Genomic DNA, 26063 nt, shown 5'->3' with positions numbered 1-26063 from the left:
CTTTGCGAAAAGCAGCCATTGACTCTGTTATAACTTTGTTTCGTATTCACGTACATACAACCGAGCAGCAATGTACGCGATACATTCGACTTCATTGTCGAGTACGCCGGGTCCGTAGGAACTTTGCGAAGATCTCCCCGCGATCCGCCGGATCGACGGCGAGTCTTTGTTCGCCTTTGTTAGATATCGTATCAACATCCGCATCTCTGGCAGCAGAGATTCCTCTATAGCAGCTCGCGTTATACATATACTCGCGATAAATGGAATTCGCAGTTTTCATTTTCTCTGAACGACAATCGCAATAATAGCACTCTCGTTTATTCGCGCATGTACTACTTACTTGCATGGTCACTCAGCAACAAACTTCGTCTAAAGAGACAATAGCGAATACGTTTCGTCGATGTATGTACATGTTGAAATACGCGCAAATCTTTCAAGCTGTCTTTTTTCGAGTCGAAAATATCGAACACAGCGTTTTTTGATTCCAAGTAATTAACTTTTTATGTCTACTGTTGATATATTCCAAATTTTTTATATTTCAATAAAATATTCCAAAGATTCTTTTATTAAGTAACTTAAGTTGGCGTGTCGTGATGATCCGTATATATTCCGAGTTGTATAAATTTCTTGCATGATGTGCGAATTATTGTAACGTTTATAGCACACAATCAATAACGTATGATGCTACGTCGGGCAATGAAGGAACAAGTTTTTCCAAGAGATAAAAGGGAGGTCGGCGTATGGCGTACGGATTGGGTTAATTTAATTGAGTAATCGCGAATGGAGGGCGAAGGGGGCGGAAAACATTTCGTTGTGCGGAAACACACGCCGCATACCCGCCTCGTTGTTTTGAGAGAATAAAACGGTCGTATGATATTTATTCGCGATATATCGTTTTAATTGAAATTTACATGAAGCAAAAAACTCTACGTTGTGCCCGCGCAATTTTCGAATTGACGAGATTTTATGTTACTGCTAAAATTTACGTGTCTATCATAAATATTGTTTGTCTCATGCTTTACTCTTTATTTCATCTTTCGCGTATTTTGCATACGTTACATTATTTTACGATAAAAGCGTATTTTATTAAGCGTTGCATCATATTTGTTATAATGCTTCAAATTCGTCTTTTATTGGCATTATGGTATCGGTGTAGCATGTTAACATCATATAAGGCGCTCAGAGAAAAAACACATAACAAAATAGATAAATGTAAAAAGTTTGTGTGTTGAATATAGCATCTCAAATGTAAAAGTAATTTGCTTCTACAATTAGTTATATTATATTTTGAAGAACATCGCTTTTTTAATTTTTTACGTTCACAATAGCGCTACACAATAACCTATTACATACCTATAATACAATTTTTCAAAGTTTTCTTGTATACATTGACATGTCCCATAGAATGCTTCAGTGTCTGATAGAAAAGGGATTCTTTTATACCGTGAAAGTCGATTGGTTGCGCGAATAAGATTTACCAGCACGAAGAACGCGATATTCGATCCGTTGATCATTCTCGTGACAATTCCGTAGCTTTTTAAAGTTTGGGAAATATAGCCGAGTGGAAATATAGCGCGCGGAATGAGAACTTCCGTGTCTTCCGTTTATTTCTGCGGCATCGAAAGTCTGCTCACGTTCTCATCCGTTAAGCTACTTCTCCGACGAGCAAACATCCAATAATTCCGTTCGTGCTTTTTTTCGCGGGACGAAGCGTCACGGTTAAGATAGATTCGATTGCTCTCTAACAATGTCGGGAACTTTAACAGATATTCCAGGGGATGCGTACAAAATACAAAGACGCAAGGACTAACAACAACGCAATAATGCAGTTAACGTAATTTTCACTGTACTCGTACGTCTCTCTTCTTTGCGCACTGTAGTATGTCTTGCGTACACTCACAAAAACTAAATAAAATATATAATATATATACCCCATACGCACCTCTTTTTCTCTATATTACGCGGAAGCAGCAGGTGCAAACGGCACTAGCCGCCGTTGTTACTTTCAAATTAAGAAAATTAATGTGAACGCGCGTCTGGTACTTCACGAAATTCCCTTCCTCCCTTCCCCGCCCTCGTTATTCTATATTCTCTGATATATAATAAAACCCGTGGGTGCAGTTGGCCTGCGCCGAGAAGCTAGAGTTATTACAGATTATTATTGGGAGATGTATTTAATATAATGTATTATCAAGATTACATATTCCAATTATATCTTCTCTTTTTGTTTTATCTCTTCTTTGTTTTACGAATTTTTTTATTTCTATTGAACAACGAAGAGGAATGTGATTTCAGGCAGTGTTCTTTCAATTTTTCGCCGAACATTTGGGCATACAGAAAATCGTAAAAACCGAATGTTTGCGTTGAAATATTTAGGTGGATGCGTTACGTTTCTCTTTCAGTAGGAGTGCGTCAAATATTTCGTCATTCGTAGAGATTGAGTAAATAGCATTTTAGAATCTCTTCAAACAGCGAATATTCGATGTGCAGTAACGCGGTACGTGAAAACGCGTTTGCCGGGAAATTTCGGCATGCCGTTATTTGACCACGTTAAGATAAATTGTAAACAGCATAGGCCATACGGCACCATGCGACTTCGCCTATCGCTTACTTGGCGGAGATTAGCCAAATCTAGCCCGTGTTTTGCCAATGACTTTCGCGCGCATTTCTAACGGCCGATTGTATATTATAGCAATATATTTAACGGCGCGACCTTCCGTGCTCTCGCTTCTGGCGACGGGTGGAAATGAAATTTTCCAGCGTTACAACGAATTGGTTATTGCCACGAGCGATATTTCCTACGGTACACGCGCGGAAATTTACAGCCGCTATAAACGATCGATTATCTTTCGGTACAATGTAGCAGTAGCATCCGTCCGTGCAATTGTATGAGTTTGGCAGTAAATATGGTCCAGGTAGATAACCTTTCAGAAAAGGGATTTTGAAAAGCACGAGGACTTTTTAGGAACATCAGTACTAACCGCAACATTTTTAAGTCTGTGTGACATACTTTGAGAAGAAAGTAAGTTACTTATTTTACTTATTTTTACTTTTGTTACTTGCCTCTGTTATTCGAATAATGCAATCTTTTTCTCAGACAGTTATTCCCATATTGTATGTCACTAAGACATGTTAAAGTAATACAATTATCTGAACATTTTTGTCGAGTTTAATAATATGATTCTAGAATTTAATTCCCTTATGGTTTATGCAATATTGGAAGACATATTTTAAGAATAAAGTATTATATTACATGAATATCTCGGAGAATACACGGGTAAATATAAAATTAATCAACTTTTTATACTCGATGTTAATCGATAATTTGATAAAAAGTAATAACATACTAATTACATCTTTTATCATGATAAATAGTAATAGAATAATGTAAATTATAATATAGATTTATAGTAATAGAATAATGAAAACTTAAAAATATGAAGCGAAACGTATGGACAAGTAAATGCATATAAGTAAGTATAAATTTTACAGTGTATTTGATTGAAATTGATCGATACTTTTTACTGTATGTGTGTGCGAATAATTTAGTAAAAAGTACTAATGTACAAGCTACTTTTTCTATCATAGCAGTATAATAATGTATGAAAATTTTCAAAAGGAAAAATGGAGAAATGTCAAACAATTATATTTACCAGACTGTATATCCGGAAATAAGAGAAATTTAATAATGAATCGACAATACCATTGTTACGCATTTTAAACGCTCGTATAATGCTCAAAAACACGCGGCATTCGAATACCGCGACGAGGATCGACAAATTTGACGCAGTTTTTCCCATTTGTATGAATGCCGTTTTCAGCATGAATAACAATTCCCATTTATAACGACAGATTCGTCCGCTGGCAACGATAACGAGACGCGGATAATAGGAGAATAACTAGCATCACGGAAACGTAACAATTTAGATAGCCAATCCATCTTTGCGCATGAATACATTTTATCGTGTTTACCAATAATTATTAGCTATTTAATGCTCGAAAATTGATTATTTTAATCGTTTACACATGTTACATTATCTTTGAGAACATCCAAAAAATTTACTTGCGTGACTAATCGAAGTAACTTCTTCATATTTTTCTTATAAAATATTGAATTACGTAAGATATTTGACAAAAAAATCAACCCTATCTCCCGCAATTATCACTTATGAAAATTTGTAACAGAAAATTAATAATTTATATTATCTATTGCTTTAAATTTTGATCAAAAATGGATAAATCGTGCGAAATATCTGTTTCATTAAATAGTCTCAATATACATACGAATTATTAATCGCGGGAGTTAACAAATCGCTTGAATTGACAATTGCGAATTATAATAATTGTAGAGAACGATTGTATTTCCTGGGAAAGTGGGAAAAGGGTGGATAATATATTTGTTTTGAGTAATATAAATAAATATGGATGGATGAGTTATATTATTCAATAAAAAAAAAATTAAAATAAAATTGATGTTTTATAAGAATTGAATTAAAATGTAACCATTAGTAATATTTTATAAAACAAAATAATTTTTAAAATTGTTTTTAAGTATAAATTATTTATTAATATATTTTATATAATACTAAAGTATTTTTTGTTCTTTTTGTATCCATGAAACGATTAAAATATACGTGATAAAAAAACTTTGAGTTATTGCTTGAGTTATTTCCACATACGCACGCGCACACACATATACAAATTTTATATATCTAACAAATTATATTTAATTGTAAGTTAATGCAAAGTGTAATGCGAGATGAATGAACCGCACAAGATAATAGCCTGTTTAAGCAGCCACTGTTCTGACACTTTTAAAAATTCTTATTAGTAAATAAAATACGTGGAATGAGTACTATTTGCAGGGTGTGATGGTATTTCCAAGAGATATTAGCACAGCAACACAAACAAAGTAGTTTACGAAGCTGCTTGAATGCGCAAAAATAATGCGATCTTATATATGCAATGAGATACGCGAAAACAAAAACGTGCGAGCCAACACGCGATTGTTACTTAACGTTTTATACAATTAATTTATATGTTAAATTTACACCAATGTAAAAATAATGTAAGAGAGCTCGAAAATCTCGCGGTATTTTATCCCGCGGCACAATACCATTAACCATTGTCGAGTTAATTGAGATAAATACGATGATCCGTCCAAAAATGTACAATCGAAACTCGATATCGCACGTGCAACATTTCGAGCGTAGACTCCGCGAAATACACGTATTATTAATAAATGTCTGGCATCACGCTTTTTCGCGAGTACTTGAATCGCGCGATCCAGTGATTCATGTGTAACCTCCGTGCTGGCGATCCGAAAATTCAGTTACGTTCGAGTCAGCAAAATATTTAAAGCGTGATAAAATGAGATATCATAATTAAATTCAAATTCATCCCGTAGTCTAATGAATAAGTTACGCTTTGATAGTTATCGTTGCGATAACGATTACAAAATTAATTATTATTACTAATCGCGGATATATAATTAATTATATGGATTAACAATCGTTAAATATTCATAAGTAATAATTGCGTTTAGTGCTATTTACGACGACCGTAAAGAATAATGTGACAATACGCAACGTTACTTGCTCGAATTCTGCCGGGCGACGATCTCTTGTGTATACTTATTGTACACCGTATGCCGTATAAAAATACTAGGCCAGTCTATTTTTATTATCCTGTAAAATATTTAACATTTTCTAAGATAAATTTGCACTAAATTTTTGCCGATTAGCTGTAATTGAAGAGTTTCCTGTAAAAAATTAAATTTTTAAAAAACCAAAACTTCTTATTTTTAAATCGTTTATTGTATAAATATGATAATTTTTTTGAACATATAATAATTATACTATAGACTTTAATTAATATTTGGAGGATTTATTTAAAAGAAAAAAATAAAATATCTGAACTTGTTTGATTCTTGCGAGAATTTTATATTTATTTCCTACTTATCCCATAATATTTTGTATTAACCTTTCTTTTATAACATTAAAAATGATAAAAGGTGAAGAAGTTTCTTTTTATATTTTAATAATTTTTTTTCGGACATACATATAATAGATATACAAACAAAAAAGATTTAAATTAAAAATTAGAGTTAATATTTTGAGGAACCAAAAAAAAAACATAAATAAAGAACCTCTGGACTTATTTGGGATTCTTGCAAAAGATGTTATACTTGTATTGTATTTGCATTTCCTGTTTTATTTTAGCTGAAATAAAATTGTTCTCGGTGTAACGTTACTGATAGAGGGTAATTTGACACTAGAAATTAGATTTGTTTTAAAATGAACTTTGCGTTTTGTAGGAAATGCTTTTCAATTTGCTTACTATTGTTATAGTATCAGTGTAGAGCTATCTACAAATATATTGTTGGAGTAAGTAATTTTAGAAACAGAATATATGAGGTTGTGTGTATTTGGTATAAATGTTTTTGTAAAGATATTTTTGTATAGATAGATATCTGTTTTATTATATTATTCTATTTCGTATATACATTTTGTTCCTTGCATTTAAAACTAATTATTAACAAATGATAGATTATCATGGTTTTGTCATTAGAACCAATCGTTTCAACAATTCATATATTATTATCTTCTGTCCTCAATCCGAAAATAATAAGCAAATTATATTTAAATAATAGTGTTACTAGATTTTTTTTAAGTAAACAAATAATATCGCGCATAACAAAAGAATAATTTGTGATTGTAATTCTTTATCGGAAAGAATGGTTTTGCTAAAGTATTTAAAAATTTAGTTAAATACATTTCTGAAAGTAATTTCGTTAAACTATTAAAATAACTATGTAAAACGCTCGAGCTAGTTGCTAGAATGTCAAAACTTTTTACAGTATTGCTCATCATGCTCGAGTATTCTTCATAATTATTTTGATTCAACAAAGTTATTTTCAGATTTGTATTCTTACTATACTTCAGTAAAACCGTTCTTTTTGTTTGATTTTTATTTTAAGCAAAGTGATATACCTACATCTGTGGATAGAATTTATCTCGTCTCTTTATATTTACGAGTTATTAATTGTAATAATAAAACTGTTCAACGATTAAAAGATTGCATTATTTGAAGAACAACGTGATGATACGTGCACAGTAGATTCTTTGTAATTAATAGTATCGAAATAGCGTATTTAAATAGGATATTCTAGGATATGCGATAATGCAACTAATTTCCCTGATTATGTTTAATTGGATTCAAGGATGTACAATTATGTACAGGTATATTCTCCGTCCTCCATGGAAGGAGGAAATCTATAGCTGTGTATTGATTATGCTGGACTCGGCTGGAGCAGAGCAATCCTTCATTCCCTCGTCGCTACCTTGGGGCCGAGTTTCCGGGTTGTTATCGTACATTGTCGGGAGAATGTAGTATCCCACTGTTCATAATCCCGTAGGACAACGTGAGATTCGTAAAGCTACGGATGAAATGCTTCACGACAGATTAATATCGATTGCGTCCTTCGGTGTGTTTTTTTTTTCTACTAATCATAGAGAACGATTCGTAGAAATATCTCTAATAGACAGTTAAATTTGATAGGAAAAAAAACCGGGCCGATATGGTTTTTTTAACTAAAAATAGAAACTGGGCCAATTTATTGTCGATCAAGTGCTGTAACCACTCGATCAATATATATCTTGGTATTTGCCTCTAATACAAATTGATTTAGTAGTGACATGTCGTATTCTATCTTTTTTTCAAACGTTTTCTTGCAAATATACATAATTTTTTAAAGAGGCCAAGCAAAACTCAATTTTGACATTTTAACTTTACATAGTTATTTTGATACTACAGAACTGTAACTCAATTAACTTTTAAAAAACTTGATCAAAATCGTTCTTTCTGTGAAACAATAATAAATTGCAATGAAAAATTATTTCTGTGACTATTTATTGGAGAAGATATTTTATTATATTTAATAAACTTTTTTATATAAAAAGAATATCATTGATGCAGTATATTTTGAAAATATCAGATACATTTGATATTCTATGTTTCAATTCTACTATTAAAAAATAGGGAACAGTTGTCAATTTATTTTTTATTAATATTCAAATATTCGTTTCGTTGATAACATATATATTTTATAAATGAGGAAATGCAGACATTATGATAATATTGGGAATATCTTATTGAAGCGAGACGACAGAAGAAATTGAGTTTCGAACAAGGGAATCCGAATTCCCATAAGAATATTCTGTCCCTTTGACGCATCTTTTAGCTGTGTTTGACGTAATTATACCCTGTCAACTGTATCAATCGAGATCCAGTAGGAATATCTCCGACGTCTACGAAATAAAGTGTTAACACGTAATAATAACGATAATTCTAAAAAATGTTTAAGCTCACGGACAGCCTTTTATGCCACATTTAAATTATTAACGCTTCTTCGCTTTGCAAGTATCAAAGTGGTCGAATTGCTTGCTTGGGGGAAAGCGAGCGTTCTGTCGTACATAATCTGATTGGACAGAGGAAAATTTCGAAGGTACGGGCGAAACGTTTCGCATCGGGTTAACGCCAGTTGTGATGTGATCTCAGCGTGAGCTTTTTCACATCTCGCCTCTCCCCCCTCCCCCTCTTTAACTTTCAATGGCCGTAGGGTCGCAAGGCACACGCGATACACAGGTATTATATCGGAGTGCTTACCTCGCTCGCTCCGCGAGTTCTTATCAGATAGCCAGCCACATCGTGCAAATCCATCGTGATGCTATCTCGATAAGGGCTATTCGTAGAAATAACTACATGGACGGAGTCCAATTACACACGCACTGTGTCGTGGCTCTCTTTGTCGGCGGTGTCGCTCAGTGCGTGTCGCCGCAAGGAATCGCCATGTCGATGGCTCGAACGCAATTCGTTTTCATTAACCGCTGAGCAAAAAGTTTACGATGGCAGGACGGGGCGGCACGAGAGAATGTAATGATTTATCGTATATCCCCATCGATATAGCGACCGACGCAGTCTGAAAGAAACGTGATATTGTGCCATTGACGTTGATCCAATAGAGTTCGTTGAATCGGTTTGATTGATTTAAAGTTGTTTGAAGCGAGTACGGATATTTTTCACGAAATTTCGACAATACGCGGGGCCCGGGCAATTTATTGGACACAATTTACGTCCCGAAATAAAGTGATTTGTCGAAAGAAAATGTTATTTTAATTCCGAGAGAAACGCAAATGACGAGCGATCGCGGCGTTTACGTACCGAATCGGCAATTCCGCGAGTCTTCGCGACGCTGCTGGTGAAGAGAATCTACGCAACAGAATTCAACGAAACGACAGATACGTCGCCTTCCTACCTACCTACGTCAGTGCGACGGTAATGAATCGGAGCGACTTAATTAAAGGATGTTTTCACAGAGGGGGGGAAAAAAGAATGTCTCGACGAATCGAGAAACTTGAGCGTGCTACCCGTTTAAATTAAGGGCGGGAAAGAGGAAAAGGGAAAAGAAACAAGAGGAAGTAAGAGCGAATGCCTCGAGATAATGGAAAGGTTACGTCTACAGATATACTTTACTGCGTAGCGACGTATTTTGGAAATATTTCCGAGAATATTACTCGCTCGGTGGATTTCACCTAATTTATGTAATTACGTTTCCACCAGAGTGAAAATAATTTCAAAGGGATAAAAGGATAAAACGTGCGAAATTATATCGTTTAAGCACGTGTTGTTTGCGCATAGATGTATTTATCACGCTCGTGTTACAGAAGGTAGTAGCTTTCCTATGCGATATTATCGCGCGATGGTATCTCTGACAGGGTAACTTAAAGCCTCTCGAAAGGGAAAATACATTATGACTAATGTACTTACCTTGACGATCCCCGTTTTGAGCATCAGCATGAAAATCGGGTTGTGGTGTGTGCGAAAGAACGTACGAGCCGGCCAGAAATCAAAGCGTTGAATATTTATTGAAAACGAATCGCTATGTACAAACGTATTAAATACAGTTGCGTGACATTTATACAGGGTCGCAAGGGAAGAGAGGGACAGCCAGGAAGGTATGTCTGATCGCGTACAATAGTCAATATGTCCGCCGATAACAATAGATAACTGGCCCTATACTAGCCGCTGTGCGCAGTCTGCTTATTTACAACCCATTTCGTCGTTTATATTTGCACGCAGAGATTGGCGTGTGCCGTTTCGCCGTGCATGTTTAGCAGCCTGGAACGACGATATTTATTTGTCTAAAGACTGTCGTAGGAGGGGGAATGAGAAAGAGAGGAGGGTGGGGGAGGAGAGAGAGAAAGAATGTTCTTTACTTAAATTATTCAACAGACATCGGTAATATGATAAACGACTACTGTGAACTGAAGCTATACGACAGATTCTCCGTACGAAAGTAAAAATATCACTTCATATCGCACACAATATTTCAAATAACTTGAAATTTTGAGAAATCAGAGGCGCGCGAGCTTACGCGGAATATTTGGAAAATAAAATCGTAAAAACTGGAGAAACATTAAATTCCTGGATTACTGATTACTTTTCCGTGTTAAATTTTACGTACAGACGTGCCGTAGATGTTCGTTTGTTCATAAAACGCATATAAAACTTCTTTTTTAGCTAAGAGCTACAGTTATGAAATTTTTTTCGCACGCATTTTACCGACGCGAGTATGTCAGTGTGGTTATCTGAGATCAAAGAATTTCAAATTGGCATGCGATGCATCCGAATAACAACGATCTATACGCGATGCAGGAATTTAATTCGATTTGTAGTGCTGTTCCACCTCGTTCGATTCTATCGTGTATTTTAAGCAAAGATCGTGTCTCTCTCTCGGCTGATGCCTCCTCGATCGCATTGAGAAACGAACGCGAAGAATGAATAGTGAGGGATGAGGCGAACGAGTTGGGGAAAAGGGTGAAAAAAAAGCACGGCCGTATGTTTCGTAACGAAGGCAGCAGATATTAAATTCCATCGGCAAACGCGCGGAATCCGCGTGTACTCGGAGCGTCCGAGTTTCGACTTTTGTTTGCGTCTAACGGCGAGAGGCGAGTGCGCGATCGGGCCCGCTGCCATTGGCTGCGTACGCATGAAAAATAGAGCTCGTTTGAGCTGGTAAAAGAGAGAACGCGTTGTTCAACGAAAATCAGACTCCAGCGAACGTGGATACGCTCGAGCGATGCCCGAATAAATTGTGTAAATCTTTTTCGTTCGCCAGAGAAAATGGTAAAGTTCTTTTCTCATTGAATCGTATTTCGTACCACTGCCGAAGCACATTTCGCGATATTGTCTTCCTCGACATATTGGTCGATGTATTGAATTGTGTTACGTATTAGGCGATTAAGCGACGCTTCGTCGGGAGTTTCGAGACAGTACAAAATCTCATTTATATAAATTTTGCAAACGTTTTTCCCCTCCTTGCTATATAAATCTTCCTTAACCTTCGTACTATTTAACGTATCTTAATAATTACGCTGTATATCAGTTTGTAAATATCACTGTGCGTGATTTAACAGGCTTCTGCAGTGGGAGGAATCTTGATTTCACGGTTTGATCCACTTTCAACCGTCTCGCCGATGCGCTCGTTGGATAAAACGTATGATGCAAGATCGGAGTCGCGATGCATTTACAACAGTTAGGGGGTTTTCATTATTAAAAAATTGTACAAAGTATTCTCTTCCGTCCGCTTAATAGATTATCGCTATTGAGAATAAATAGTCGGCGGAGTTGATTCGAGATTACGTAATAATCTACAATGATTTTCACACTTACGGTTTTCTCTGAACGTTAAGGAGAACGCTTCCTACAGAAAGAACTGCCGTTGCGAATTGACTTACTAAAATCAATCATCTTTCGATTGTAAATAGAGAGACGACGAGATATGTATGCGATATGTCGAATTTTCGATAATTGTGAAAGGTCTGTCATTTGAAAGATATGTCAATATTTAAAACGTGTCTTTCATATATAAAATAAGTTACTACATTTTTGTCAAGTATTAACGCTATGAACCGCGTATTTTATGGAATCTCCCTTTCGAAAAAATTAAAACAACCGATACAAAAATCTATATGCGGAAAATTCTAATTTGAATACAATTCTTTTTGTAGGAAGAGATATGTATAACGTAGTTTGAGTCACGTTCGATCGTGCAGGAAGCGTCAGTCTAAAATTATCGCTACATTATATAGTCTCCCAAGTGATTATATATACATCAGCTCTGTAAAAGATACATTCGCGAGTCCTGCAGGATCGAACGTACCATTTACATACATTTGAAAGTTTGAACATGGGTATGTAAAGAATTAAGATAATTCATGAAGTATTGATCTCTGGACCTCGAATTAAAAGGTCGCGATTATCACTTGATATATTCGTTTCGCTAACGCGCAGTGGCAGTAGTCCTTAAGATATTTTTAACTTTATATATTAAATTATCAACGTCATGTCAATATTAGATTTTTCCTTTTCACAATAATTTAAGCGATAATAGAAATTGAGTAATATTCTTGTTTCGTCGTTTATTTACTATTAAAGAAATCTAATTTTTGATCCAAATACTGAATTTTTAGTTAGCAATCGGAATAATACTTACAGAATAATAAGAAAGAGGCAAATAAGAGAAACAGGTAATACTATTAGAAAATATAAAGATTAAAAAAATTAAGAAAGATATTTACATCAATCTTATTTATCTGAGATTAAATATAATCTTTTTAACTTATTTTGTTTCTGATATGAAACAAATTCCGCGAAGAATATGCTGTAAAAAAGAGATAAAAATTCTTTTTCGTAATTGTTTAATCGTACACATTCATCGCTTATATATAATACGTCCTATTCTTAATTATATTACAAATCACGAGCATGAGTCTCTTGAGCCTGCACGAGGCTAGGTACCTAGAACAACATATTGGGATTTACACGACGAACAAATTTTTGAACGTCACAGAATATCTCTGTCGTGTTTCGCACAACTCTATTGTTTTCCTTTCGCTACACGTACAGAACCATTCTAACAAGTATAGTCTTTCAGTATTTCATACTAACGACAGCCATTTACCTGGAAATGTATTTTACTGCTAGAATATATGTGTGTCGGTTCGAGTAGAGAGACAAAAAAATTCAGAGAACAAAATAACAATCTCAAAAATTTGATCATTAAAAGAAAGTTTAATAAATAATCTGTAAACTGTTTGGAAAGCTAATCAGATTTTAATACGAATGAAATGAAGCAAAAACATTTGCCGGGTAAATCGCTTATCTCTATTCCACATTATAAACTTAACGTCAGGTCACATGTGCTCTTTTTTTCCTCTAAAATCACGGCATACATACAACTTACGGCTTCTGCCGAAGCTGAGCAACGGGGCACGAGAGAAGTTTTGTATGTATCGATAGAGTTAACGACCCTAAAACGATTATACGATACGACCGCCAATAGAATGCCGGTCTTAGAATGATCTAATAATTTACATGTCGATTAATCCTTCAACATTCTTTACACACTTTATACGAATTTATACTGCAACCTCTAATGGTATTGTCAAACATTTATGCACTTCGGCTAAGCGCATCTTAAGCTTAAGAGTAGTTTAAGGGAACTTAACGCAAACTTAACGCGGCTTAAGATTACTACTCCTTTTCCCGTACTCTTCGAAAAATGCTTCTTGTACGGGCGCAATGATTAATTTTACAGAATGTTCCTCTTAACCCATTTCATAATTTTTTGTGCATTGATAAGCTCCTTGAAGCGACGTTCGTATATAATTCTTTCTGCGCTCCACTGTGGCGAGTGTTCAATTAAAAAGTTAACGAGAAATCGTCGTTCGAGTGAATTGGAGGGAAGGATATTGGTCGGTGCAATTAAACGGTTGGATGAACGATAATTAGCCTGTCTTTACATTTGTCTTCTCGAACGATAGCTTGGAAAATAAAACGAAGAGCAAAGAGTACAAATGGTTTTGTTAAACATCATCGGAAATACATTGATTAATATTATAATCGACTCGGTCGTATACGCTCATAATAGATTTTGCTTTCCTAAAAACAACAACTCGCGTAATTGTCTTAAAAACGGTATATGTATACGTGTATATATATATATATATTTATGTATTATAGATCTATATTTTTTGGAAAAACAAGTTTCTTTCACAAATATGTTTATGAAACCGACATATAAAAGGCCCGAAAAACGGATAACGTAATCCCACGATGAAAGTCGGCGGACTTCGATCTTACAAAGGTCCACTTTTTTTTTTCATTTCAAGGATTGGAGCTTAGAAAATGACTACGTTATTCGTCGGCAGAAATGTTACGTACAACGCGCGATTTTCGAGTCCGAGCCACGTATATCCCGAACGTGACACGAGTGCCGTTACGGCGGGAATATCATAAGCTTGTTTGCTGACAGTATCAATTTCGGAACAGCGTATGTGCGATTTATCGAACGTGCTCCCCTCGTATTGCCAGCGCTAGTGACGTTCCATTTCGTAGCGAATGCCACGGATCAAAATCATAATCTATCCATTCGATTGCTCAAGCGTGGATACGGTGTCGGTGGGTGCTCGGTATCATTATCGCGGGGCTATCCGTTTTGGTCAACGCGTCTAACTTCCGTAGACGATTGATGTAAGAATAGCGCGCGAAAAAAGGGAGGAGAAACGAAAAGAAGTTGCACGAGAACGAGTCGGAAGATCGAGTACTTATCACGTTAACTAAGCGTTTATAATGATCACAAATTTCCAGTGATATGTCAATCAAATATATATAAAAATTAATATTTGGCGGATCAAAAAATAGTATGCGTATAAAAAAATTAACATTCAATTGCTATTGTCAAGCATTGCGCGTCATTAGATCGGACGTGCATCTTGGTAGTATCGAGATAGATGTCGATCCATGTCGCGGCGATAACATTTCAGTTTTGATTCGTGCAAAGGAATCATTAAAAGAAAGCGAATGGACAATGTCCACGTAGCTTGCACACGAACGCTGTGCGGTTATCGATTAAATTTACAGCGCTATTCATAGCGATGTACGGTGTCGCTAAAAAAAAAAAAAAAAATAAAAGTGATCTTAATGTCGTGAAAAATTCTGGGCGCGATCAGTTCGTAGACCTCTACGTCTCCTTATTCTCGCACGTAAGTGTCATCGTACGATGGCTATCATCGACACGGTGGACGCATCCGACCACGACATCACAAACAATTTACGTTCGTTATAGCCGATTTATGGATCGCCACCCTAGGTACTAACTTGGTCTGACTTGGTCTAACTTGGTCGATGAAGGGCAGTTCCACCAATTGCCGTTTAACTCGCCGATCATAGAAAGCCGGATGAGATTCCAGCCTTCCAGTTCTCTATATCAAGTATCGTTCGACTCACCGGGTTTGTAACCGAGATTTTTTCGTTGCAAGAACAGATGGATCTCGCGAAAGTTTGGTCGGTCGACCTCGTTCCTCTGCCAACACTCGCGCATCAAGTCGTAGATCTCTTTGGGACAGTTTTTTGGCAGCGGCAGTATCATCTGTATAAAAATAAGCGCAAGTCGATTCTAAAGTCATCAGTTATGCATATAACGCGACGCGAATGAACATTTTGTATGAAATACATAATAAATGCGTTGACGTATTTTCACGTTATACCAAAATAAAAAAAAGCAGATTGCTCGCGACTAATCTCATTACGATTCAACGCGATCACAGAAATAAATGGCACAGACATAATAAAAATATTTTGCGCTCGTAGTTAATTGCAATATTTGTTTCGCAATTAATCGTTCGTAAATATTAATGGGTTACAAAACCGAGAGAGTAGAATAACAATTCTTACAGTGCGCGTGTTTCAGTTTGAAGTATTCTCGACGTTGGGAAAATGAACACGACGGGCTCGAGTGCGACGCGATATTTATTACATTATATGAATTACTAAGCAAATGGTTCTGCCATTTTCATGGAAATACATTCGCGACCCACTTTTGTAATTACACGTTCGACACCGTGCGCGTTTATTTAAACCCGTTTTTTCAACCCGACGTTAATTGTTCTACGGTTAGTCTCAGAAAAGCAGGATACGTCCAGACTATCCTCCTGAAAGAAGCTACGCAGGGAAAAAAAAGAAGAAAAAAAGGCAGCAAGAATTTACGGAGTAAGGTAATCAGAAGTCTGAAAGACGGAATAAATAGCAACGTTCAAAGCCCTGAAAGCTTCGCGAGGCACTCAACGCGAAATCAAGTACTCAGTGCGCTCATTACATTAAGTACGTCGGACACAATGAAGGAAAGAAATCGAAGAATTACTCCGCGTACTTACCCTTCGCTCATCTTCTTGATAAAAGTAAGTCGCGTTCTCCACTATTCGATGATCCGGAAACTCCTCGAAGGGCTGCTCCCGCGCAAACGTCAGAATTTCCCACAGCGTAACGGCAAACGCCCAGACGTCGCCCTTGCACGTGTGCCTTCCCTATATAACGTAAATACATCCAAGAAAATTTTACGAAAGTTTGTTTGTTACAGACGTAATTCGTTAGCTCCGGCAGCTTTTACTATTTGCAGCTTAAGAGCACTCGGAATTTGTTGAGCGTTCTGATATAATTGGATAAGTTGTACTCCACGGTACAATACGTTGCAAAATGTATATTGAATTGAATTATTTAATAGTAATTTTTAAACGTCGCACGCATTTGTGCACGCAAGATTACTTACGCGATTTATAAGCACAAATTCCACTTTTTGATACACACAGTTTAAGTTAAGTAATATCCGTTTTTGGTAAGCCGCAAAAATAATTAAAAGCGCGACTTGCTCGACGCGGAAACCTAATGTTTGAGCGTGAAGGAGTAATTTATGGAAACTGTATGCGCCTTCGAGTTTCCCAAAGTTCAACCGAGTAACTTAGTTAAGCCCAAGCTTCACGGAACGCCATAAAGCAGTTACACGATTTTACTCTTTTCCTCACATTGACGGTTGGATGTACCTTCCGCTCCCATTGGCATGCGTATGAGCCGTCAAGCAAAATAATTATATGATAAAATATCAACGGCAGATTATATAAAAGCTTCAGCAGTTACAAGTTTTAATTAATATCACTGCTACAATTATACAATTATAACGGTTTTCTGAGGAAAAGTATGGAAAATAAATGTATATTTAATTATAGAGAAAAATGTCAGTAACTAAAATTAACTAAATATTAATTTTCTACAAGATTTAAAATAAGTTTATGACACAGACGTTTCAAATAATTCGCGAAATTATACAGAAAATTATTATGGGCAGAATGACATAAAAGTGGAACGTTAATGAAAAAATAATTGAAAAGTCTTGTTGTAATAACATCGCAATTTTTAATCGATTTACGATAAACGATTGTATACTTGATGCGAAATTACCTCGACTTAGGTACTTAAATTACATAATCTCCGCTGCCGGTAGTACGCTGGGAAGATTGCATATGCGTGCAGAGTTTGTAGTTTGCGCATGTTCAGGAAGATCTTAAGACATGATTCAATTATTTATGAAGTGCACGATACAAAATTACGTGCGTATCATTACTCGTAATTCAAATTGGTGAAGCTACATAACGCGCATGAAATAAATAACGATCTATTCAAAAGAAATAAACAAGTAATAACAATAAAATGTTTAATTAAAAAATGTCTCAACTGAAGCTTTTGCTGAAGGCTTCACATTTTTTTTTTTTTTTTTGGTAATGTATAACGTTTGTCGTTCGATACGATAAAAGAAATGAAAAATTATTCCCTGTGTGTAATATAAATTAATGTTGCTTTATGTAAAAAAAATGTTATATTTTATTTATTACTCCCGTAATATTCTCGATAACAATATATTAAACGTGGTCGCATGATTCAACAAATTCTATGATGCGCGATCGCCAAATGATCCCTCTCATGAATGATCTCCACGATCGCAAGATCGATATGAAACCATTAAATCGACGCTAATCCCGGATAATTTTTGAAGCGGTATGGCTTCGCGCGGGATCGTTTCATTAGCGCGGCACAATGGCGGAGGTTGGATAAATGATGGGCAATAATGAAACATTAATGGCGCAGTCAGTTTGAAATGACGACGCCAACTAGCTATTCAATACTATATTTCCCTCATTTCTGTTTCGCCGAATCACCATTTTGATATTAATTTGCCATTACACACATACAATAAATATACTATTTCCGCAAATGACGCCAAAGAATAGTGTATAATATCTATGCATAGCGAATAGATATTAAAATTTAATTAATATCTTTGATACATAATTGATTGTTCAGATGAAAAGATATTCAATCATAAACAGTAGCGTGTATTAAACGCAAGCATATATTAAACAATGTATGAAAGGATAACTTCACAAAGATTTTAAAAGGTTTTTATCACATCTTTTTCATCTTTGCACAATTGTTTCACAGATATATATATATATATATATATATATATATATATATATATATATTTCTAGGATTTTGCGGTCATTAAACGGTCAGATTTATAAAGTTTTATATTTTTGGATTTTTGTATGCTTAAATGATTAAATATTTAACCTATTTAGCTTCTTGAATTTTTCAGTAATTAAAGTCCCGCATTTAAATTGCTAAATCTTTGAGCCTTCAAGTCGTCCAATCTTTAAATTATTAAGTTAATGTCTCTTAGACTATTGACATCGCTTATTTTCTGCTACCAAATTTAGCCAGCCACGTAAATATACTATTGTGATTGAGCTATTATTAAATATACTATTATTATCCGGCCGCCGCGGTTTTTGACTACAGCGCGGTGTCTGACTATAGCGCGACTACTCCGCTGACAGAGCACGCTTTTAAGCGCCGGCGGAAAAAGATTGCTCCTTCCGCCGGGTCGCAGTTGGCGCATATTTTTCCGAATTTTCGCGAAAAGTAAACGCGAGTATCTTCCATCGTCGTCCACGTTGTTACGAAGCGGAAACAGGTACATGTTCAACGCGTAACTCGCGAAGCGGAACGATTGTGTTTGGATTGTCGAGCGGTTAAGCCGAAAAAGCCGCTCAACATCGAAAATGAATTTTCAAACGCGTATCGCATATTTTCTCCGGCACTTTTATAGCTCAATGACGCGTATCGCGCGCGCTGCGATGGGGCAAGCTCAATTCGCTAATACCAACATGACCGCAGACGGCTCTATCGGCCCGATGTCAAGCGGTTTCGCGGATCGACAATTCGATATTGGCAGCGACAATCGAGGAATTAAAGGCAAGATATATTAAATGAAATGTAAAACTTAATTTCCATTCGGAATAACAGGAATTAAGCTTTATTACGAGAATTTTTCTTAACCCATTAATAAATAACAGACTTTGAAACTTCTTTATTTCCCAAGGGTTGAATGGAAATCTCTAATGAGATTCATTTTGCGTAACGGCAAGGACAGATTGACAAGAAGAATAATCAATTGCAGTTCTAAATCAATTTTATCGCACATGGCCTGGCGCGCGGTATCAATACCAATGAAATGGCATAATTGGCGAATTCGTTTAAAAGATGGAGATATCGATAAATGTATCATACGTAATCTCATTGGCAACGAAACAAAATGCGTTTTACGGTTTATTTTGCAATACACAGATCTTTGACGATTCATGATTCGGAATGCATCCTTTCGATATTTCACACAATAAATCTATAAGAGATACTTCTTTATTACGGTATCTAACTGTGACATGTATTTATGATGGATAACGAAAAAATTAATCCCGACTTATGCACTGCGCGATACGTAATGGCGGATAGGGAGTTTTACTTCCGGACGTGAAAAACAACGAAAAAAGGTACGCATTCGAGCGAAACCGAATTTCATCGCGTGGATGCGTTAGCCATAGTTCGTCAAAACGACGCGTCCCACCCATGCGTGGAGTGAAATCAAAACGACCCGACGCGTCCTCGTTTTGTCCCCCCCTCCTTTACTATTTCGCTCGTTTACGAGCGAAAGTCGTTTGCGCCAATTTGATTTATCCTCGCTCTCTCTCTCTCTCTTTTTATTTATAATTCTATCGAACTTTCGCATCGCCGATCTTTATTGTCGCTAACACGCAAGCGTCCGTCTAAATCGAAAGCTTCCGAAAAAAGCGCACACGTGAAAAGTTATGCCGCACGAGAGCTAAATCTCCTGACGCCAAAAGGCGAAAAATATTGAGAGAGAGAGAGAGAGAGAGAGAGAGAATGAAAGACAAAGTTAAAATATCTAGTGTTTAAATGTACAGTAAACGTTCATTGTACACTCACCATTAGCATCGATTCCCATGGCATCCAACGAATCGGTAATGGAGGACGTCCTTCGACACGGAAGTAATCCGCCGCATATGCGCTTCGTCCGCTTCCCAAATCAGATACTTTAACCGTGCATCCGCGACACACGATACAATTCCTGAAAAAATTCAAAAAAATATTTGTCTCTTAATTTCTGTGAAGCCTCTTTCTCGTCCCACTCTGTAACATATCCCGAAATATTTCCATATCGCGAATTTTGAACTGAAAAACAATAGAATTATTTTTTGATCAAATTAACACTTCCATTCTTTTTATTAACGCTGGCCATGAGATATCTGCTAACTGTACAACTATGCAATATTCTATCGGTTCGTATCGAGTATACGACTAAATGAATATGTGTTTGTATGTTCTATTTTTTATATTCTGCACATGGCAGTCGTATCAAAAACAAACAGAGTAGTTTATCGAAATATCGCACGAGCATAACTAAACGCTAGTTTTTCAGTTTATGATATTTTTTCTCGTACAGTTGAAAAAAGATTTAAAATTGATTTTTGTAGTTTAATATATTTATATATATATTATATACAAGTACTGTATATAAACCTGTACTATTTTTTTATATAGTGTGTGTGTGTATATATATGTATATATATATTTTTTCAAGACATTATAAAAGATTAATATAACATTATAAAATAATTGATAGAAATAAAAAATACTTAGAAATATTAAAGGATAAACTTTTCACTAAATAAGAGATAATTCATTCAATAAAAATTTCTTCAATAAAATACGGTGGCTGCGAGCGGCTGATGCGCGAAATCACCTTTTGTTTGCAAACTTGTGGAAGCTCGCATTTAAGCAGCTCACGGTAGGTTCGTTGCGACCATGTCGAAAACGGCAGTCGTTTTCCAAGTTTCGCGCTGATTTGCGCGTAAACCTCGTTGTTTATCGCGCTCTACGGTAAAGGGGTGATTCGTGGGGCGACGAGGGGATGGTTTAGTAGTTGCCACGACGCTTTTATTTTACGCGCACCGGTGGGTACTTTCACACCCGTTGTCAACGTCTGCGCGCTCTGCTTGATTTGCCGGCAAGTTTTTCTACTTCTGGCACCGTAAAAATCTTGCTGGTCGACTCTTTTCGTTCTCTCAGACGTTCAAATGCAATCACCGCTCTTTTACGATTTTTAGAATCACTCCAAAATTGCGTTAATCTATGTATTAAGATAGCTCTTGTAATTTCTATTACTCCACACATATACATTGCCGAAAAAAATGTTTTCGTGCGCATTACAGGATACTCGGAAAAGTTGAGAAAAAATTACAAAAGATGTTAAATGTCCACGCAAAATGACGATGAGAAATCAGTGTATTTTAAGAAAATACATGATATTTGGATTCGTGTGACGCGAACAAAAGTCGATTTATCATTCCGGACTTATTATTCTTCGCTCCGCGTTCTTGTTCTGCCATTAGCATAATTCTCAGATACGGTATCCACCTTCCTAATAGTAGAACTATTCGCTCGTTGCCGCATTCGCCGTTAGAATTTAGCCCTGAACCCAAATCTATAAATCACGAATAAATTTCACCCCTTTCGTCTAGCTTCTTGTACCCTCGCTACTGTCGCGACAACGATCGCGCCACAGGGCATGATAATTAAGGTTTACGATTAGAGTTAATAATTCGAGCACACGGCTGAGACCCTTCCGGCCGTGCCTATCTCATTCCCCCCGCTTTTAATAGCTCCACGATATTGGTTGTCGTATCGCGCTGCCGGCGCTGTCGGGTTTCAAGAGTTTCCAAATCGCGTGGAGGGTGAAAGAGCACGGTCTAGAGGCACACGGAATCCGTTACATACATACACACACACACACACACACACACACACACACACACACACACACACACACACACACACACACACACACACACACACACACACACACACACACACACACACACACACACACACCACACACACACACACACACACACACACACACACACACACACACACACACACACACACACACACACACACACACACACACACACACACACACACACACACACACACACACACACACACACACACACACACACACACACACACACACACACACACACACACACACACACACACACACACACACATATATATATATACATATATGGAAGGGGAACGAGAGAATAAAACAATTGGCTATCGTAATAAAGCAATCCCATCGTAATGCCCAGAAGCATGCTTTGGTACGCTTATAAAAAAATCGAATAGAGTATACATTTGTTTATTTGTTTGATGAATGAAACAACGTCATCTAGCCATCATTGTGAATCACTGCAGAAAAATTAAAACGGTCTTCTGGAAATGAAATTGAGATCAGAAATTTGATGGATTTTTAAACAAAAAGTGTACAGCAGCTGCAGTGAGTGTAAAAGTATAGGTACATTTTTAAAACCTTGTTTTTTAAAAGTGAACTTAGCAATCTATTAATAACGAACACATACGAGTATATAAAACATTGTATGGGTATCAATTTCTTTTAATTTTAAAAATTACTGTATAAAAAGCGTCAATGTGTTACATCTCAAAAGTTCAATTGTTTCGTTAAATTGTTAAGAAATCATCTCTTTTCATCATGACAACGTAAGAAAAGAATTCATTAGTTTATCGACTGTGTCATTTCCTTCTCTGTTCATTTTCGTAACATAAACTTGTGGGGACGAAAGGAAGATTGACGGTTTCTACGGTGCACGTATTCAATTTCGCCTTCAAGATTGCGACCCAATAATATGGCAAACAACAGCTTGCTCATTAATGAGCAAACCCTTAAAGCAACTTATGGGTAACAGTGCGCGCTTACCTTGTGGCGAGATCCCGATGCACGAAGTCCATTTCCTCAAGATACTTCATGCCGGATGCTATTTGCGTGGCCATGTAAACCAATGTGCCGAAACTGCAACACGAAGAACGGGGTCGGTTACGTCGTGAAGTTTACTCGGAGAAACTCCACGGTATACGTAGAGGCGTTTGTAGCAAGTAACGCTACAAACAGCGGACACTCGACCGTACTGACTCAGCCGTAGTCGAGCAACACATTTTTGACGAAAGTAAAATAAGATGTTCCCGTTACTCAAACTACTTAACAAAGTAAATCAAAGAGTCCAAATTAACTTGTCGAGCGCTCTTCCTTTATATATGAAGACAAACTTTACCTTTCATAACTAGGAATGACGCAGATTATTACAACGAAAAATATTTTTGTGTTCTTCCCATATTGGAAATAATATCAAAAAGAAAGAGAGAGAGAATACGTTTAATTAATGTATATTTAGTACATTCAATATTTCTCACTTGTCAACTTGTAGCAAAAGAGATCGAAAGAAGTTTTCTTTTTACTTTTGTATGTACACGGAATGAACAGTTTTATTAAAGTATGTAAAAAGCTAGATGTAGATCTGAAAATAATTTTGTTAGATCATCGAAATAATTAGGTTCATACTGATTGCGCTAGAATGTTAAAATTTTTTGCAGCGTTGGTCGTCACGTTAAAACATTCTTCATAATTATTTTAATGATTCAATAAAATTATTTTTAGATCTGTATTTAGCTAAATTTTTAGATACTTCAGCAAAACCGTTCTTTCTGCGCACAGCAGACTTGTTTCTGTATTATTTCTACTTTCAGTAAAATTGAATTTGAAAATCGGGCGAAGTGGGACAAACGTACGTGTAGTTACGGTAAAGCGTCAGCATTCGTTCGCGTTCGCTGAGGACGACGGCAACTAGGTACTACGTTTTTACTATTTACGCTTGTAGGATGCAAACCATTTACATCGAAACGGTTCTGCGTGCTATTTCTGCGAGAGATACGCCGATAGAATCGTTTCGATAGCAGCATGTCCTGCTACACTTAACGCTGTTACGATATAGGTATATATAAATATAAATATATATATGAAATGAGAGCAATACTATGTAAAAAGATTGCAAAAAAAATCCACGTCTATAATTCGTTAATGCGTCAACATATTTTTACCCTATTAGTTACACACAATCGTTCACTTTAAGAATTAAAGTATTTGAATTTACTGCATACACTGCATAGTGCAGAATGCTTAATCAAAGCAGCCATCATATGTGCATCTAACAATTTTATCCTTTACATGAATAATTTACAATTAATTTTTTCTTTTCTCTATTGACAATATTGATACGATTATATTTATTTAGTACGATTCTATTCATTCAATATAATCCTCTAATATTTGTTTTGCGATACGAAATGGCATAAGATGTTAATTGCATGAATTGGATTCATAATCTTCATATACAGTTCAGTTGCTGAAACAGGGGCGATTTTTCAATATGTACGACGTGTCTAATATCGCGCCGTGTAAAAATTTTCCAGGTGACTCAGCGTCGCGATTCTTAAAGCTTCATTTGCGACGTCGGCGAAATGCAATTCGGTTACCGAAGTAGAAAGCGGCCGTACTGAAAGCTCGGCTATTCTGTCGGTCTGGATATTGGATTCGCTCGTGCGACAAACTGACTGCAGTTAAAACGGCGGACCCGCGGAAATAAATGAAAACGATTTCATTTATGAACGATAGTACATATGTCGGCAATTTAATTAACCACTTCGAGAATACTGCCGTAGGTATGGTCGTCAAGCGTAAGTTATTCAAATGTGTAACAAAGTTGCACTGGTTGCACATACGTTCGCGCGAGCAACTAGCATTAGACTCTTTTTTCGAATCTTTCAAATTGGATTGTTGAGAACATCTACATCTCGCTTATAATGTCGTAATAAACATTGGCTCTATTTCGCATTTTAAGCTTCTAGTGGCCGCATCCGATGGTAAATTTTTTACCGATTTTACTTAAAAAAAGAAAATCTTGTAAATAAAGGATGTGCTCTGGCATTAAAAAGCTCTTACGAAGCATTTCAGTGTTCAATTCTACACTTCTATTTTCAATCTTTAAATGTAATTAATTTACACAGAGCCCGAATTTATTGACATTCTTATATCTACGCGAGGAAAGTGAACGTTGCAAGTACGTAACATCTGTCATTGGAAGATTAATGATGTGTATATAGCGTTAAAAATTACATGGAAGAGAACAATTTGCGAAACAATAAAATTAGAAACCGATAAGATGTAACCGTTATTTTTACTTTTGCAATTGCAAAATAGTAAATGGCACTACATTCGCATTGCATAGTCACGAATGATTGAATATCTCGTACATCAAATTTTCCGCGGCACTCGATGGGAACAAAGCGTGATCTCCGGCGGCTGCTTCATCTCGCGCGAAAGCTGAAAACGATCGCGCGGGAAAACACGCTTCGCCGACACCTGTCACGAGCACCGATGATCCTCTCCGTCGCTCACCTCTCATTTTCAGCCGATTTCTCGTATTTCGAGTACTTTCCGCGTAGCCCTGGTCATCGCGCGTTTTCACGCACCCTCCGGACTGATTGGAACTGACGTTCTTCGCGGCGACAGAATAAAACAAAAACTCGCACGATCACGTTCGACCGGGAGGCCTATTATGAAATTGTTCAAATGCTATAATATTTATTGTGCATTTATTTATAGCAACGTAAATCACGCGTACTCGTGGGAATTGTTTTCCGTATGTTTGACGCTTTCGCGATTTTGTAGGATATTAATAGCTTTTCGCGTCAGAAATCTCAATAAATGAATTTTATACAATATAATTAACATGACACATGACAATCTTGATATTTTCATCTTCTTAATTGAATTAGTCGATTAATTAACATAATATTGCGTTTTATTAATTCGCTGTTAATTAAGATTTATT

The 26063-nt window shown here is 36.3% G+C and overlaps 1 protein-coding gene across 2 annotated transcripts in view; it reads right to left on the bottom strand.

Moving 5' to 3' along the window:
* Positions 1 to 9901: 9901 nt before the first annotated feature.
* The window catches only part of LOC105193438 (discoidin domain-containing receptor 2), a 206924-nt gene continuing 190762 nt past the window's right edge, over positions 9902 to 26063 (bottom strand). For both annotated transcript variants that reach the window (XM_026135908.2, XM_026135907.2), the window contains 4 exons: positions 23096 to 23188; positions 20239 to 20380; positions 16278 to 16427; positions 9902 to 15493 (listed from right to left, as the gene is read on the bottom strand). In XM_026135908.2, coding sequence (XP_025991693.1) covers positions 15332 to 15493; positions 16278 to 16427; positions 20239 to 20380; positions 23096 to 23188 — 547 coding nt within the window. In that variant the 3' untranslated portion in view covers positions 9902 to 15331. The remainder of the gene's footprint in view (positions 15494 to 16277; positions 16428 to 20238; positions 20381 to 23095; positions 23189 to 26063) is intronic.

This window comes from Solenopsis invicta, chromosome 9, assembly GCF_016802725.1.
Source record: "Solenopsis invicta isolate M01_SB chromosome 9, UNIL_Sinv_3.0, whole genome shotgun sequence".
NCBI lineage: Eukaryota > Metazoa > Arthropoda > Insecta > Hymenoptera > Formicidae > Solenopsis > Solenopsis invicta.
Note: the sequence above shows the minus strand (reverse complement) of the source record. Positions and strands in the feature narration are given on the sequence as shown.